General features: G+C 30.0%; 1 protein-coding gene across 1 annotated transcript in view; it reads right to left on the bottom strand.

Annotated features, from left to right (window-relative positions):
* Positions 1-18,808, bottom strand: part of LOC128162622 (polycomb group protein Psc-like) — a 42,363-nt gene that overhangs the window by 11,634 nt on the left and 11,921 nt on the right. Inside the window, exons 2-5 of the mRNA XM_052825863.1 lie at positions 10,346-10,488; positions 5,594-5,690; positions 4,648-4,703; positions 3,687-3,731 (exon numbers count right to left, since the gene is read on the bottom strand). Coding sequence (XP_052681823.1) covers positions 3,687-3,731; positions 4,648-4,703; positions 5,594-5,690; positions 10,346-10,460 — 313 coding nt within the window. The 5' untranslated portion in view covers positions 10,461-10,488. The remainder of the gene's footprint in view (positions 1-3,686; positions 3,732-4,647; positions 4,704-5,593; positions 5,691-10,345; positions 10,489-18,808) is intronic.

Genomic DNA, 18,808 nt, shown 5'->3' with positions numbered 1-18,808 from the left:
AGTGTTCAAAATCAAAAGTCTACAGGGAAAATACAAAACAGGAGCAGAGCAAACACGGGCTTCTTATACAACCAGGGCCAGGATCAGGTGCCATTGGGAAGTGAGCATCCTCTGTCAACCAGTCACAACCCGTACAAAAAAGGCCAACAATTATTACATATCATATATGAATAAATTAAGTTAAAATCTTAATCTTAGGAAGAAAGACTTTTAAAAATTTTAATCAATCTGTTAAAAAACTCGGTTCAACATAAAAACTATTGGGTGTCCTTTCGAATTAAGGTGAGCTTCCTCAGAATATTGTTATTAACTGCATCGTGACATATACAGAATAAGGAAGTGGCCTTTTAGAAAACCCGAGTTCTATCTGAACTAATATTGTTTGAGGCATATATTTTCAGATGTACTCATTACATATTTCCACTAATTCCATTAATTTTCTCATTGTGTTATTTCTATTGTTACTATTTCTAAACAGTAATACAAATAGCTTGACACACATTCCGGATGATTTTAACGGCCTATTTACTCTGAGCGGATAATAAAGTATCTAATACGAGAAATCTCACATGAAAAAAATGTCTTGTATATCTGTTTTTTTTTTACCATTTCATCATGAAGAACAAATAAAAGGTTCTGTCTTTTAATTAAGTCATTTTTGTCACCTCAACCATATAGAAATACACTTGTATTTCACTTCTTTTAATGATGTAAAAAATGAAAACCATAACATCAAGTTCTTCTTTATTTACTAATACAGAATTTTAGTTTGACCATAATATTTAATATTTAATGTTTTTATTGTATATATTTGAATAAAATGAGATAAAATTAACGAAACCATATCAGATTTACAAACTGATATAACCATCAATATAGTGCATGTGATCTTTCTTTAGTAGGAAAATAATTCCTCCTGTGGAAATTACTAGTAATTGTTTAAATGGGATATTAATTTTCAAAGGTAAATATCTCACCCGTCTGGTGAGATACACTAAAAACAATAGTGGCTTTATACTCTCTTGGCAATGGATTATCATTTGGTATATTTGGATTTCTACGAAATTGCATCTTAAGTAGGTGCAAAAATGTCACTAATTTGTTGTCCAAAACGAGTTTAAACAACATATATATATATATATATATATATAAATATATATATATATATATATATATATATATATATATATATATATATATAAATTCAAACAACATATATCTTCCAAAAACCTACAGTTTTGAATTTAACAATATATGTGGAAGATTGATAAACCTATAGTTAATAAACATGTTTTCTTTTATCTTTTAAAGCATCGAGAAATCATTTGAAAAGTATAGTTGTTTATAAGGACATTTTTGCACTTTTATATATTAAAAATGTATGTCATGATTAAATTGTGTTATTTATGAAAATGCATGCAATATTTAAGAATGGATGAACTTACTACCAAATTTCGAATGAATGGTTATTGTTCAATATACAAATTCTAGTTAGGTAGAAAATTATTTTCTTTTATCTACAAGAAATAAAATTTAAATTCTATTATTCCAAGAATCTAAAGAGTGATAAATCAGTTTTTTATGTTAAGTAAGGACATATTATGCACAGGTGTAAACTAGTTAACACATTAGTTAATGTTTTTTAAGTTATTTCAAGTTCTGCATACAAACGAAGGCAAGACAAACGCAACGCGCAAAGAAAACATATAAATGGAATAAAAACGGAGTTTAAAAAAACCCCTTAATGTTTGTTATTTAAACAGAATTTATAAAAGCAGCCAGCAATGAGTATGTTGTATTTCAACCCAACATAATGAGAGTAATTTAGAAGCAGCAATTTACATAAAGGCAAATGGAGAAAAAAGACGTTGACATACATAAATAATGGCTTGCCAAGATCTATAAATCTCCGAAACGAACTTATTTCTTTGCATGAAGGAAATGGCTTCAGATGTTTCAAATGATTAAATTTATTACAGCGACGGGAGTCAACAGAACGTACGACAGTACTTCATATAAATATAGGTAAATAGGATAGCTTCGCATTATGTTAAGGGTTTACGTCTCTAGTTTTCTATGAAAAATCTTAATGACCCTTTTTAAAATCACTTTGTCAATTACTTCTTGTAAGTTTAATGAGTATTTTTTTGATGAGCTTTGATTTGATTTTAATTTAATGAAGGGAGGGTTTTTTCCTCCTACAATAGTTATATACTGTAAGGGCTAAAATTTTTAGAAATTATCTCTGCATAAAGTACATTAGTTTTCTATGAACAATCTTAATCAACCCCCCCCCCCCCCCCATTTTTAAATTATTGCGTCAATTATTACTTGTTGGTTAAATAAGCATTATTATGATGAGCTTTGATTTGATTTTAACCTAATGAGGGAAAGGTTTTTTCCTCTTACTATAGTTATATACTGTAAGGGCTAAAAGTTTGAGATATTATCGCTGCATTAACTACACTAGTTTTTTATGAACAATCTTAATGACCCTATTTTTAGATAATTGGATCAAATAATATTTGTTGGTTTAAAAAAGCATTATTTTCAAACATTGATTAATTAAAATTATCATGATCATTATTAAACATTCCATATAATAACTCCCAAAAGTGTAATTAGAATAATATCATTAATAGTCAACGATCTACCTATTATGCGTTTATATCTTTTATCATTAGTGGATGTGGATTTTTACCATTAATGATATAGTTTTGAAACTGTGTCATTAATAGACGTTGAAGTAGTTTGCAATATAAAACATATCATTAATGGCAATGATTTTGACCAATAATGCACTCTTAAATCATGTGTAGATACTGTTTTATTTGGGGTCATTACATTGCTTAACTTAATGACCAAGATATAAAAACAAACAATATACTTTTTAGTTTTACAGGTAAAGAAACCAAGAAACTGTTACACTATTCAGGCATCAAATGAGATGCTTGAGTGTTTCGATCCATTCGCTTACTCTGTCTTTCTATATTGTTGATGTACAATTATGATATACTTGCAAATTCCTTTTAGATCGAAGAGGACAACTCCAAAATGATACGCGTAATGAAATTAAACAACAAAACTTACGAAAGAAATAATCGAGATTAACCTTACCTTTACATTCTAATACCGTACTATTTATCTGCACAGCTCATTATTCAAAAAATGCGCCAGCTCCGATTTTGATTTAGCTTAGTATTTTTTATACTGATACCCTTTTTTAAAAAAAATCCTTTAAAGGAGCATAGTCAAGATTTTGGTAAAAATGTATTTTTCTACTTTCGTTGTATACAATGCTTTTCTAATGGTCAAACAAAATTTATGTATCAGTCGTTGAGTTATAAGCGAGATAGATAGCTCACAAACCTTTGTTGTGCAAACAAAGAACACTCAAATTTTGGTCGACTATCAGAAATGTCTTCCTAAAGCATTCTAAACATTTAAAACGCAAAAAAGTATATTTTGACGAAATCATGACCAGCCCCTTTAAAGCACTTCACTGATGATTTTCAATTTTGAAAAAAAAATTAAACGGTAACCACACCCTAAGAACAATATTCTCTCATCCATTGCAATAATTCGACATGAGCAATTCCCCATTTAAATGGCTACATAAATGGCAAGTTAATCAGTTAGTTTCGTGACATGTATATACTTTGTAAAGAAAAAATAAGGATAAATACCTTTGCCTAATTCTTTATAGAAATTTCTTCTTCTTTTCATTTCATCTAAAAGTAAGATGTTGTTGGCATATTACATATGGAAAATCAGAACACCTTGAGAATCAAATTAATACTTTCACAACATATTGTAACAATAGGATCGAAATTCATTCTACGATTAAAAGGAAGAAAAAAACCCATATGGTACATGATTAAAGAGAAAAACTGTAAAACAATGAGAAAAATACTTTCAGTCACTAGCAGAACCAAAGCAATAATTGAGCCACTGAAGAAATGTTAGTCATAATCATATCCATATTTCTAACATTATTACAGTGCATTTCCTGCACAAGAAATAGCGTTATTATGGCTCGCTATCTTGGATCGCATGATTCACATAATTACAGAAGATTTAAACAATGTTTTCTGTTCTAGTCTTTTAAACATTACAGCTCGAGTATGATACACATTTCATTTTAACTTCAAAACGAAGGAAAAACAAGATCCTTTTTGTTCTTGCTCGGTTCTGAGATTAGGAAAAATACTTTAGCAATGCAATCTTCCCTTAAAGCCTTGTAATGGAAGCTCGTGTCGAGTAGAACTAGCAGAACACGGAGGTATAAATGGGAATCAATACACGCCGTGTGAAGTCATTAAATAATTCATGCGAAATGTGTGATGTATCAGTTGTCAAGTTATACGAACAGAATGATGAACGACTTGTCCCAAATTTCCGGATTATTTCTGCTGATAATCCAAAACTTATTCCGTTTTTTTCACTTACACGCTCAGTTTCTTTTTCTTGATTTGATTACAATTTGTCTTTTGCACATGTACCATCTGACTGAGTTAAAAGTGATAAAAGTCAGATATTCAACAAACGTTCATTTTTATAGCATTATTACTGATGAAAAAAATTATGATATATCTTTCAAAATATTACGGGTTATTTGAAGAATCAAAAGGAAGAAAAAATGCTTACTATGGAAAAGTCCAGGAACTAACTTGTACACCAAATCTTGAAGGGTATGATCCAGCCTGCAGACACAAAAACGTTCATAACTAACCATTAATCGCCATTTTTACTACACAGAAAATTAAAACAGTCGACTTTCATAAAAATTCAGAATATCAAACACACAAAAACATGTCTTGATCTTATTTCCAAACAAAAGAACTCAATGTTAAGTAACTTTGATTTTTCGAGGAAACAAATTAATTTAGTTGAATTTGAGTCGAGTACTTTAATGTCGCGTGAGTCTGTTTTAATGCCCAAAAAGCGTCAGAAGCGATTATCTGCAGTATTACATCAAGCGTATTTTATTTTCCAACGGACCAGATATAATTAACCGAAATTCGCCAGAAGATATTAAGCTTCCTTTGTGCATTGATTTTCTCTCTGTAAAACAATTTCTATTTAGCCGTTAGCACGGCAACAGAGTCTGCAGAAAACGGTTTTGCAACGTAAAATTAAACTGAAATAACCAGTACCTTTGCGTTAGCAGCCAGTGTGTAAATGGGTTCGTTTTGTTCTTGCTTATAATAAAAGTTTGGAGCAATATTATTTAGTTTTACATTAATCTGTATTGCATGTCCTTGCTTTTTGGTGGTTTAAAATACAATTTATACATGTTTGCTTTACATTTTTACGATTATGATGTTTACAAAAATGATTATGATAGTCATGATCATCTAATCTTGTCATAATGGTACATTTTTTTTTATCTGGCTTAAATTACTGAAAAAATCACTTCGTATTGGTTAAATAATTTTTAATAATTTCTTATCAAATTTGCTAACATTCAAAAAACATTTTCTAACCTTAAGTTTATCAAAATTTGTAAATCTTTTATAACCACAAATTTGTCGACATTATTTCATGAATTCCTTACCACGACTTTATCAACATTTGTAAATCTATTGCTTACCTAATGTTGGTGAAAGGCTTCGTTTTGTGAACTTGAACATCACAGATTGGACAAAACTTGCTGGTTTCAAGATACCGAACGATGCAGGTTTTGCAAACTGAAATATAAAGTATTAAAATAATCCATATGCCAAACTTTTTCCATTTTTGTATTTATACAATTTTGTCACTTATTTATATCTTTTTGAATGAACACTTACAAACTTTTTTTTCGATAGCCTTCAATTTCTTACCCGGCATTCGAATTTTGTAACACCTTAAGTTCAAAAAACGTCCAAACTCAAAAAACGAAAATGAGAAAAAGAGAAAAAAAACCCATTAAAAAGGCTTCCCCCCAAAACGCTAATTTTCCCAGAATATATAAGTATATCTTACATGGGATTATCATCTGAAAGCCCTCATCATATGGCGTTACGATTTATTCTTATCGATATTTCACATTCACAGTGAATTAACTCGCGTTCAACAAGGGTTAATTCAATAATTTGAGACGAGACTTCAAGACTATCCAAAAACAGCTAACATAACCGTAGATCAATATTAGCAAGCTCCAAGTACTCGTGTACTTAGTGACCTCGTCTCATACCTCAACATGCATTATATGGAATTCGCTGCATAATCACTTTACGTTTTAACCTACATTCCAACGCGAAAAGAAGCGATAATTTAAAGTTCTGCATCAATAGGCGCCGAGCAGTTTAAAAACACTCTGACGTCATAGGGGGTTGTAAATTTCACACACAAAGATTGAGAAAAAAAAATCATTTTTCTTCATCGCTTGAGAGCACTTGGGCTATTTAAGAAGTGTTATGTGCCTTATGACTCATTGTGTGTTTACGTAATTGTAAACCATCTTCAAAGCTATTATATACCCATGTCCCGCACGAATTCTTAAGGCACTGATTACGATTTATCTAAAAAGTTTGATTGCACTTGCATGTGTTATTAAACACTCAGGCGACGAAATTGGAAATGAAGGAAATGAATGTGGTAATACTCTAAGGAAACAAAATCTATAAACTATTTTATTCACATCCACTTTAAGTTTTATTTTCTAATCTGATCACAAAAGGAGGTAAATTGACAAAAATATCGATTAATGTATCATATTGACAAGCCATGGCATGCATGAAGTTAATCACATAAAATATACGGATGAAAAATATAACAAAGCCTTTCACAACGTCTCACCTAACCACCCAACTCTAATCCTTTGCCATCAACAGATTTCTTACTTATCTTTCAAAGCATTTTTGGAACGTGTTCAACGTTTAGCAGTTCACCTCGAGTTCAGAGTGAGGAATATGTACCACGGCAATGGGTGAGAGCAAACAGAATATATATCCCAAGCAACATGTCCTGTGAAAAGGGACGCCAGCGAACAGAACCAATGTGATTAATTAACACCAGGGAATGGCGTCCAACAATGGAAGAAATGAAGACTGGATTAGCATAACGCTAATATGCAAGGAAACATAAATATTTATGCTGTCCAAGTTATTATCCATTTGGTGTTGAACTTGAAAGAGTTGATTACGGTCGCTCGATGAAAACAGCACACTATCTAATTCGATCCAGAGAGTAAGTAGGCTTTGGAAAAGAAATATTGACGATGCTTAGGATGAACCGATACTTATAGATTTATGCATCGTTTATTAATTTAAAAAAAAGACCACCCCCCCCCCCCCCAAAAAAAAAACCCCAAAAAACAAAAACAAACAAAAACAATAACCGAGTTGTTTTTTTAACGAAAACTAAAAAGTATATTAATTTCATCTTTATGTTAACAAAGATAAAATCAAAACTGAATTTAAACGTTGACCGAAAAGCATAATTTGAAGTCTGTGGCTTTTTATATATATTTTTTTGAAATATCAAAATTTCACCCGGACATTGAACATATAGTTTAGATTAAGTAATACAATCGTAAACAATCCAATTATAAACATATCTATTGATTTAGTCTTAAAATGCTTTGTTCTTTCACCAAATTTTGAAGTCGAAAATGAAATACGTTAGCTTATTATAAATGCAATCAAATGTTTCGTACCAATAAAAAATATAAAAAAATTCCATTATGTTGGGTAAATTGTCCTCAAATGACTTTCTGAAGCAAGTTCGAGGTTTAGACTCTATATGGGGCAGCTACTAAGAACTATTAATTCGTTAGGTTCTTATGAAGAATTGACTGTGGTTTTATCTAGAAAATTCATAAGATCACACCAGGACTATGAATCGGTTTGCACTTTCATTTTAATGCTTATTGCACTTTTATCCATTCACTGTCATATTAAATCTTTCTTCATTCATTGTTAAGCTGACAAACAACCAGTTTGAATATTATGTGTTATTTTAATAATTTATTTTTCTTTACTTAGTTATTTTTTTTATTACAAAATACACATTATCTATATCTAATGGAAAACATTAATTAATTTTCTCAAAACAATATAATATTAGTTGTAGAAGAAAAGAGAAATGATATGCGATAAGTGAATAGAAATTGAGGCATAGTCTAAAATAACACATTAATGTAAATAATAAATAGAGTAGTTTATTTCAAAAAGTAAATATCAGCAAAGTATATTGCCTTCGAAACACATATTTTATTATATCTTTCTTCCTAGATATTATAAATTTCATTACCATTTTCTACTTAATACTTTACAATTGTTGAAATATTTAGGCAACACTTTTTTGTGATAATTGTATCAGGAATTATACGAGTTTTTAAAATATTACGGCTTGGAGAAAAATATGTTTGTTCAAAAACATTATATTTTTCTTTGAAACTAAACAATATTTCCAGGAAATGTGTTTTGAGACCACTTAAAATCGAATTGCAAAAGCTGCTTTAGATGTACGGGGGAAACAATGTGAAATCTATGCAATTTATTTATAAAAGAATATCGATTCTTTTCTAATTTAAATTCACTTAGAATGAAGAATGAAATACAGAGATATTAATACTTCTTTTAATTTTTAGAAAAATTATGAACTATTACCAGTTTGCACCTTGTTTCACATTTGTTCGACGAATATTTTCCATTCTGGATATGTATACATCAGGGTTGGTTTCAACTTAATCACCATGGCTTAATGAATCGAACCTTTTTTTTATTTATTCATTATGCTAACGATATATTTAAGAGAAACACTACTATATGATATCAAATAATTGTGGTTAAATAACTGGGAAACGAAAAGGAAACAGGAGAGAAACTAGTTACAACTAGAATACAAATTACGTTAAAGTAAAAAAAGAACCAACTAATAAAAGACAATAATTATCTTTAATTAGTAATAAACATAAACATCGTTTATTTTAGATAATAATGTAACAACGTATCGCTCTTTTAAGGAGAGCTCTTCTTTTAAGACGATTAACAAAGTCTATAACCAGCCCCACGATTATCCAGGATAATCATGTGTAACATGACGTCGTTCCTTGTAATCAAACCCTTCGTGCAATAATGGTAAATTGAGTTATGTACGCTTTCAATGCAAAATAAATAGTATAAAATAAATGTAGTCAATTTGATTCATAACTTGCAATGACTTGACAAACAATCAGATGTTTGCGATAAGGGTTCTACATAATATAATTTTACTTCGACAACTACTTATAGGATAACCATTTTTTAATAATATCGAATAATGTCTTCCAAAAGCAACGACGTTTTTACTTCGTTTATTTAACTTAATCAAAATAAAGACTTCTGTGTTTTTTTTCACTCTTCATCTTAGTATATTATAAAAAAAGATTATGTTTATAAGTCAGATAATGCTGCAGTTACTGAATAAAAAATTCAAAAAATAAATACTGTGGCTTCATCAATATTCGTTGAATACCAATTTTCGTGGATTTCGTTGTTAAGTTTATTGCAGTGATTTAAAAATTTATAAATTGAGATTAAACTTCATTTATCATCTGTAAATGTTTCGACGCCAGAGACGAGAGTTTTTTTTATAATAATCACTATACTCTTCCGTCCACATGAGATTCAACTATTCATGGCAACAGATTGGATCTGTCATAAAGACTTTGGCGTTACAAGAGGTTTAAGGTTAGTAGACTGAAGTGGAAGAGAGAAATAGCAGCTGATTTTTACAAATAATCTGTCCTGACAAAAGACACTCTAACGCTCTCTGTTTCAGAGGTTCGAATCTTATCAAGGCAAAGAAAAGCTGTGTTATCTGTAAACGATTTTGTGAATGAAATTCCGCTGCATTCGTTGCGTGGGAAATGAAAACTTTCTGCACATGCAGGCGTTCTATTTTCTGTCCTTTTGAACTACACTTGATTGCACATTTGTAGAGTTTCTTCGGCCATGATAAAACTTTAACAGAAAACATGAGATACAGGACGTTTAACGATGGACCCAAAGTTCGGCTCTATTTACCTTTCGTCTTAAAACTATTTATCTAGTGCATTGTTTGAAATATATTTTCAAAAAGATAAATTAAATTGCATATTTTAATCTCATAAAACGATTCACGTTTTGTTTTCCCCTGTGTTTTTATAAATTTATAAATGAATTATTCAAGAATGAACAAATATACTGCATTGACATGTTGAAACGTGATCTCCAGTTTTTATAGACATAACGCTTCACCAAGCAAATTAGAAAGCTATAAAAATCGTCATGACAAATAGGTTCCTATAGGCTGGTCGCCGAAAAATAACTTGTTCAGTTATGATTAAAATACATAGATTTTAACCCCCTAAAATAACACGTGGTTGTATACTTACAAGAATGGAGGCATTCAACAATGGTCGTAGCATCAATCAGGTAACCCCCACAAAGGACACAAATCAGATGAGGATTGAGGGAGGGGTTGATTTTCATGCGAGGTTTCCGGTGCATGTTTCTTCAGCTCTCTCCACCATTCCCCCTGCAATCAACACAATCAACATGCCATCCTTGTAATGTATTCATACACGAAGGTCGTCGTAGAAAAATTTAAAAATTCTAGCACTGAAATGGGATCGTAAAAGGGAAAAGCACTGATGCGTAATTGTACTACGGAAAGGGTCTCTCTCTCTCTCTCTCTCTCTCTCTCTCTCTCTCTCTCTCTCTCTCTCTCAACAAAGTTTTATGTACAGTGTATACAAAAAACCTATTTTGACTGTATAATATATGACCCTCTTTATTTTTTTTCTCTTTCACATATACAAACACGTGCAGTAGAATATAGTAAGAACGTTAAGGTACATTATTCTTAATATATTCTCTAGACATACAATAAATTCATAGAACTTTTGTTTTCCAGGATTTTATTTCTCGATATGTAGTCATTATTTTTTTTATCAACAAATTGCCATTGTGACATCTTTATTTCTTTAGTATAATATGCAGTTTGTCAGTTAGGTTCCAAATTATGACTTTTATAACATTTACAATTATAATTACGATACTTATCGTAATAATATGTAACAATCTTAATCACATCATCATTAAAGAAACAATAATTGTGATTTAAAGTTGTATTGTTATTCTAACATATCGAGAAAAAAAGATAAAACAAAGTTAATTTGAAAAAAAGTAATCATTTTGGTGAAAGTAAAATTTTCTTATAATTATATAAGTATATCATTCTTGAACGGTATTTTAATATATTTGTATATTTTCCCACAGTAAGCTTGACTTTGAACAGTTCTATTGATCAAAACCATTAAGATATAATATATTGGTACACTTTGAAAGAGTTTTGTTTTCGATTCACACAACATGAGAATCTTAGAAATTATGTCACACCCATCTAGCGATAAGGTATAATCATTTCTATTTGAACAGCTCTATCAGAAATTTAAACAGCACTTTGCAAGCATTTGATAGACGTTTTATAGTTATATGATATTGCTATTTGCCGACGCTTTTAATTTTAATTACTTTCTCACTCATGTCCTCCCGTTTTAAAAAAAAATGTTTTTCTTTCCTCGTTAATGAAGTGAAATACTGTCAAAATAGTAACTAGAAATGCAACGGTTTGATTAACAGAATAGTGAAAAAAAAGAGTACTTCTAACACTATCATAGTCATCATTTTTGTCAAGAAAAAATATAGCAATGCAACATGCAAGCATTGTAAAAAAACCCACCAAATTATATGACTGTGAATCGACCAGTTAATGTTTCAAGATAAAAATCTGTAGTTTATCAATCACAGAGCACCAAAAAATTCCAAATTACGTAACATCAAACAGTATTATTGCGCATGTGCCACAACAATGGATTATACCATTGAGTGTAAAGCAATTTAAAACGTGATTGCGACTGCAAAGCAGCATATTTCTGGAACCCTGGATAATGAAAGCATGCTAAACCGCATATCGATCATGTTAGGAGCCCCAAAGAGAATCCCCACAAGGCATTCATTTTATCATAAATGTACAGATTTTTTCCTGTCAATGTCCTTGAGATTTTTTTTATATTGTCCTACTTAGGAATTTCAAACGTTTTCACTGTGCTTTATGCCCCTTTTTATGTTATAAACAAGATATCCCCAATTTCTTACGCGACTATGAATTACAAGGAACACCACGTGAAGAATTAAATAGTTAAACAGTTGCATACATTTGACGTTTTTTAATGATGAAGATTTTAATTACGGAAAGTGCACTTGGAGTGCCTTATTCTAAGAATCGGTCTATGGTTTATGAAGGGTTTTCATGGAAGTCCTAATAGCTGAACACTGATTGATAGATAATAGTGTCAAATTTTGAAAAAAAATATTCTAAGACTACATAGCAATAAAATTAGAAAAAATAGAAATATATAATAAATAAATGACGGTGCTTTATTTTAATTTATAGAAGACTAATATTCCTTAAGGATAGCTGCCAACCTACAATAGACTCTGCAATCGTTTGGCATTGTAAAGTTGTAGTAAAATCAATTAATCTCAGCAGAATGCATCAAGAAACCATGAAAAAAGCTTTCAATTTCTAAATAGAATACCGAATTAGGTATTACTTTTGATTTTATTTGTTACACATTTCACTTGATATTTAGGAGATTGTATATAGATTGTATTTTAATTTCATGTAACTGTATAAACTTTTGCATCAATGATTCTCCATGGAAATGGTGTTATATTGCGCTAGAAAAAATAAATTAACACTACCTTGTGAGTATAAATCTTAAAAAAAAAGAGAATAACCATTTATATGAATGAACATAATTTAGCCTGGCAATTAAATTCACTGCAATATATTTTCCAAATCTTTTTAATTGCGTCACAAAAATTTAATTAGCACACACTTACACTACATTTTGCCAAAATATCATTTATTTTTGTACCCAATTTGGACTGTTTTGATATTGTCACGCCAAAGCATTCACTACTATCTTAAAAACAAATTCTTTTCTTTCCTTGAATTAATAAATGTTCTTTTTTCATATTGACAACGAAAATGTTATACTAGTATATAAAAAGCAATTAAAAAGACATCAACCCTTTTCCTAGCTTTTTTCGTTAGTAGAAGGAAGGAGCCTTATTTGATTATAACAATCACATCTATTTTCTTGATCAGATATGAAAAATTATTTAATCGATTTGCTTGTCTTTCGACTTAATTTAGACACAGTTTCCCCTAAACTTCGCTAGAATAATAACAATATTGTATGCGAGAAGATAATGAAAATAATTTGCAATTTTGTAATCATCAGGTCAAAGTTTACCATAACTCAATAGGCCGAGACGAGTAGGAATTAGTACGTTTATTTTTACCATTCTTTGACTTATCTGTACCTATTGTAACCTATAAAAAAGATGATTCATACAAAGGTATAAAAGTAAATACAACCATTACAAGGATAATGTGTCTTCTCTTCAAGATTTTCGAATTTGCATATTTATAGTATTAATGTTATTTTACTCGAGTGTTTTATAAACCTTTCGATGTATTTTGAATTTCTAATTATTGTATATATATTGGAAATTATATATATAAACAATATAAAAAAAACCCCTACAATTACAATTATCCGTTTCTCTTGAAAATCTATAATGAGAAATAGTCTTCGATTTTCTCTTAATATGCTAATGCCTCAATCGCCAAAAGCAATCGACAGTTTTCGAATTAAGCTATACAAATTGATTAAATTGGCTTAGTGTTATCATTGTACTAATTTTAAGGTATTTTGGAATACTTTGGGATATTATATATTTCTTATTGAAAATGCAACATTTTGAAGATTCAGATTGTTGATTTGATATTCCCCTAAAGGGACAAAGGAATAATTTGAATTCAGAAAAGGCATGTACGTAAAACTTTTCACTGAAGACTTAAGATATTCTCAGAATACTATTTCAGTAATAAGTGGAAGGGTCTCTAATTTTGCATAAAGGAGTAATTACGGTGTTATAATAATATAACACAGAATAATCATAATTAGAACCCTAATAAGCTAACTAAAATCTTATTTTTATATAGTTGGATTTTGGTTATTTAATACCTATAAAATGGTATACCTAGTAAATAGTACATTTAACAGACAATCATTATTGAGAATTCTCTTCCAAAATATTCAAGTTGCATGTATATTGATTGATAAAAAAACCCAACATTTCTTATATATTATAAGACTTTAATTAGGGAAGAACAAACAAAAAAGGCGATCAAAAATAGATAACTAGAAACTTTCAAAAATGCTATATTCATGTATTAAGTGATTAGCAGAAGTAAAAAATTAACCTATGATATCTTAAAAATCGTTTTTTATGTAAAAAAAAAAATATTCCGTGTGCGTCATATAATTGTATCAATAATCTTTATCTGTGAAATTGTTGATGAAATAAGTGTTGTGAAAAAATATAATTTTATATATACTAAAAGCTGTAAATCAAGTAAAAAAATCTTTGCATATGATTCATGTTAGTTAACAGAAAAGGTTTCAAAGTGTTACGTGTTATTAAGATGGATTTGATGATTACACAGCGCACTTTAACAAGACTTAAATAACGTTGTTGCATAATACTTGGTATTTGTGCATATGGGAGTTGCAATTTTATCGATCACACGCAAAACTCTATCCAAGGAGAGTTTTATTTAGTTAACATTATTAACTAAAGGCGCCTTTTTTACGGTTTTCTTGCACACTACAAAAGGATTGTATATAGGGTTTTTTTTTATTGAATTTATGCTATGGTTTTTTTCCTAATTATGTTTATCTAAAAAAGGATAGTTGACATCCTTGTAGATTTTTTTTTTAAATATCAATGTATATACATAGATATAAGCTTTGTTGAATGTAGATGTGATGTAAAGTCAATAAAATACTTTTATAAAGAGAATTAAAACGAGTTTTATTATCTGATTGTTGTTGTTTTTTTTTTTTTAACATACACAATATTATCGAAAAAGGAAGGGATAAAAACAGATTCTGCTTTTGCTCACAAAGGGGTATTTTTAGAACAATATACGCAAGCATCTCGATATCAAGTCACCTGCTGTTACATTACAATAATAGAATACTACACATTGCCTGTACTAATAATAAAACATATTTCAAATCTGCGGCCCACGTGCACCGAACGACACGACAGTTCTATTTTTACATCTTAACGCGTGTGTTTACAATAGTATAAAGCAATGGTATTTTAGTGCATTAGACCTACATTTTTATCGCAAACAAAGAGAGGTGTACATCGATCTAGGTCAGACAGAGAACATAGTAACCATTTTATAAAGCCTAAAAATAACAATACAAAATATTTTTTTCTCTGAAAAATTAATTAGACTATAAAGCTTAAAATTAAGTTAATTTTTGAAGGTCTGACAAGATGGGCCTATTACTTTTCTACAATTCTTGGGGATAATAAGCTTTTGCTGTTGTTTTTTTTCTTCTGCTTTTTGATTTTTGTTTTGTTTTGTTTTTTTGAGTTGTTTTTTGGTTTTGTTTTGTTTTAAGACGCAAAATTTCATACTCCATACACCCCCCCCCCCCCTCCCCGATGATAATGATAATAACAAAACCATTAATGACTCGCCCTAGTAGTTAAAAGCTGAGGGGTTTTATCAAACTGTTTTATTACTGCACGTTACATTTTTGCGCTACCTCGCACGTTTAAAGTATAATGCGCAAAGAAGGTCACGCTACACACATGCCTTTGCCTGCAGAAGACTTCGAGCCTCTGATAACGGTAAAGACAAACCAGGCACTAGAGCAAAGGAAAAGGGAAACATGTGTATGTAGGAAAAAAAAACATCTTGTGAGGTTTTAAATTTTGTTATACAGGAGCGATATTGACATAACGATAAAACAATTTCTTAAATAAACTATCAAAGATTAAACTGCCTGTCGATTTAGAAGTTTCAGAAACTCACAACGGAAGTAGAAAAGGCAGATTACTATTATGTCTATTAAAGCGAAAAGATCTCGTTAAAATCAGGGGGTATTTCCGACGAGATATTAAGAAAAACAAAATACGATCAATTTAGTTCGAGGAACAGGTAAAAAAAAACAATCGTTAGAAATAATATAACATTAAAAACTTACTTTTAATTCTCGGAAATAGGGATCAGAGTCAATTCAATAACAATAATATTGTGACGTGCTGTAAATAACCATTCATAAATACGACTCCCACGTTCTTGAGTGCCTCTATATCAAATATCGAGTCCCCGGCATATATACAACATTTCCTTAAATTTCGTATGCAAATCACATTAAAAAAAAATCCACCCTTATTCACCTTTTTTTTCAAGTTCTTTTCCTAACATAAAGAAAACCGCCATCAAGGTAAAAACATTTTTTTTTCTTAGAGTTAATTTTATGAATCGTGGCTTGTATTTCTCCCAGCCCTCTTTTGATCAAAGTGAGGGTTCAGTTTTGGGCTACTGATTGTATCCGGCGATCTCACGAGTCAGGTGAATACCAGAATTCTCTCTTTGTTGGGATTATAAGTTATTATTCTTTAAAGCGGGAACCCAAAGCCCCTGTGTAGCGTTACAATGAGATATCAACAGCGCATGCCTCAGTGCCTCTTCTTTTTATACCCACCAAGTATGCCCACACCGGTGAAATATACAATGTATGCTCTTCTCAGTATACACCAACAGAAGCTGTTCAGATTGCAGCTTTTCCTTAATGTAAAATTGTTTCATACGTCATATACACTTGTGTTAAAAGGGCGTGCATGATATTTTTGATGAGATTACTTTGAAACTTAAAAAAAAAAATTTCGACCGCAGATTTTTTAAGAAGAAAAAAAAATTGTACCAAAACGGTTGTGCATCAAGAGATCTTGTAATTTTTGCTAACAAGGTCTATTTAAATGCATATCGGTTATTAGTAGAAGACGTATTCTGAGACGCATTTAAGTAATCGTAGTTATACCTATAAAGTTGAATCTTTTACAATTATATACCAAATTAATTCTAGATCCGTCCATAACTATTCTATTTTTAAATCAAGGAACAAACTTTCAGTTTGATATTAGTTTTTTAAATTATTATAATTCATTAACAGTACCAATACCCCACAATTTATCTAACTGAATGTATTTATAATGCTCTATCTAATTGGAATTTAAGAAAATATGATTAGAATTATTATGTACATTCTGTGAGGTGGGCTTCAAAAGACTAAATGCTATCCTATGTTTCTTACATGATCAAATATTGTTTAAAATTATTTGAATAAATAGCCACAAATTTTAAGCAAGACTTTGAGAACAGTTTTAATAATTACTTGTTACACTGATCTGCTGGAAGATTTTCAAACTGGTAACTAAAAATGTTACTGTTTACAATTTCACAAAACACTGTGAATTCACATCTTTTTAAAATTACATCTCAATGAAGTCAGCTATTCATTTATTTTAAGCCCTAGGTGTGTTGGAAAATATAGTTTAAAAAAAAACTCTTAGCAATTCCATTTCCGCGTTTATCTCAATTTTTTTTCAAAACCGAAAACTTCTAGTACATGTATATCGGAGATGTACACAACAGTGAGTATTTTCGAAGTCAAAAATGATGTCGTCTCCTCAGTTGAAAGCAGTAAAAATGCAGTACAAAATTGGATGTAAATTATCAATTTTTCCTTACTTGTACCTGGTAAACTGTTCTAACATTTCTTAAACATCTATCATTAAACGATATAGAGGTCTTCTCTCCAACAACTTAAGCAAAATAATAATGGATTTAGTGTTTTGTCTTTTACGAAGTATTATTACTTGTATGATGTTTCAAAGGATTTAAAAAACCCATTTCCTTAATATTTGCAAATATCAAGGAAGAATGAAGCTCTAATGTTTTAAAACAACAAGAATATCAGAGCTATTTTGGTTATATTTTTTCTTTGCGATTCTAAAGATCTCTTCTTTTTCCCCAAAACAAAAAACTTAATCAAAATTAGCCAACTGCAACAAAACGGGAAATATTTTTTTAAAGCATTGTTCCTTAATGGTTCCTATCTTTGACATAAAGTTCCTCAAAATTTATTTTTATATAATCATCATTTGTATTTCCTTGTGTGTTTTTCATTTGAAATCGAAATAAATTATGCATAATCCCCTGTTGTTTCTTTCAATTACCATATTTATCATTTCTAGTAAATAGAATTGCAAGAATGAGTATTTTTCTTTATTTATTGATTTTTCTACGTACATGTAACACGTATATGTTTTATTCAAAAATGCCCATCATTCAGATATGTTTATTATAAACCTCATATTTTCCGTACCTCAAAATGCCTCGTCATTTAAGCATAATTTTGTTGGAAAATATTGAAAAAAGACAAAACTTCAAAATTTAAATAAAATGAAGTGGAAGGTGGGAACGTATAATTAAACATAACAGGTTGCTGTTTTATTGTTAATATCCTAAAATATCATACATGTATGATACCAGTATGTTCATATAGTTTATGACTTCTATTTAAGAGATAGGGCGATTTAAATTTTTGAACTTTTGCCTAATCCCAGTTTTAATTTTGTACAATAAATATATGTTCAAATCAAATGTTTAGGGGATATGGAATCATTCTTTGAGTATTTATGAGGTGATAACTACACTCGGTGGTGAACAAATCCAATAAAGCCCAAAGACCATATCATAGATGTGATCACACCTGACAGTATTTGATCACCTCATCAAATTCAAAGAATGGTTCCTTATTACAGATGTTTATCTTATTTTCAGCAAATGTACGTTTAAATTTTAAAATAGTTAATGACGAAATGCATCGAACTATATGTTAAAAACTCGT

The sequence above is a fragment of the Crassostrea angulata genome, chromosome 9 (genome assembly GCF_025612915.1).
Source record: "Crassostrea angulata isolate pt1a10 chromosome 9, ASM2561291v2, whole genome shotgun sequence".
Classification (NCBI taxonomy): Eukaryota; Metazoa; Mollusca; class Bivalvia; order Ostreida; family Ostreidae; genus Magallana; species Magallana angulata.
Note: the sequence above shows the minus strand (reverse complement) of the source record. Positions and strands in the feature narration are given on the sequence as shown.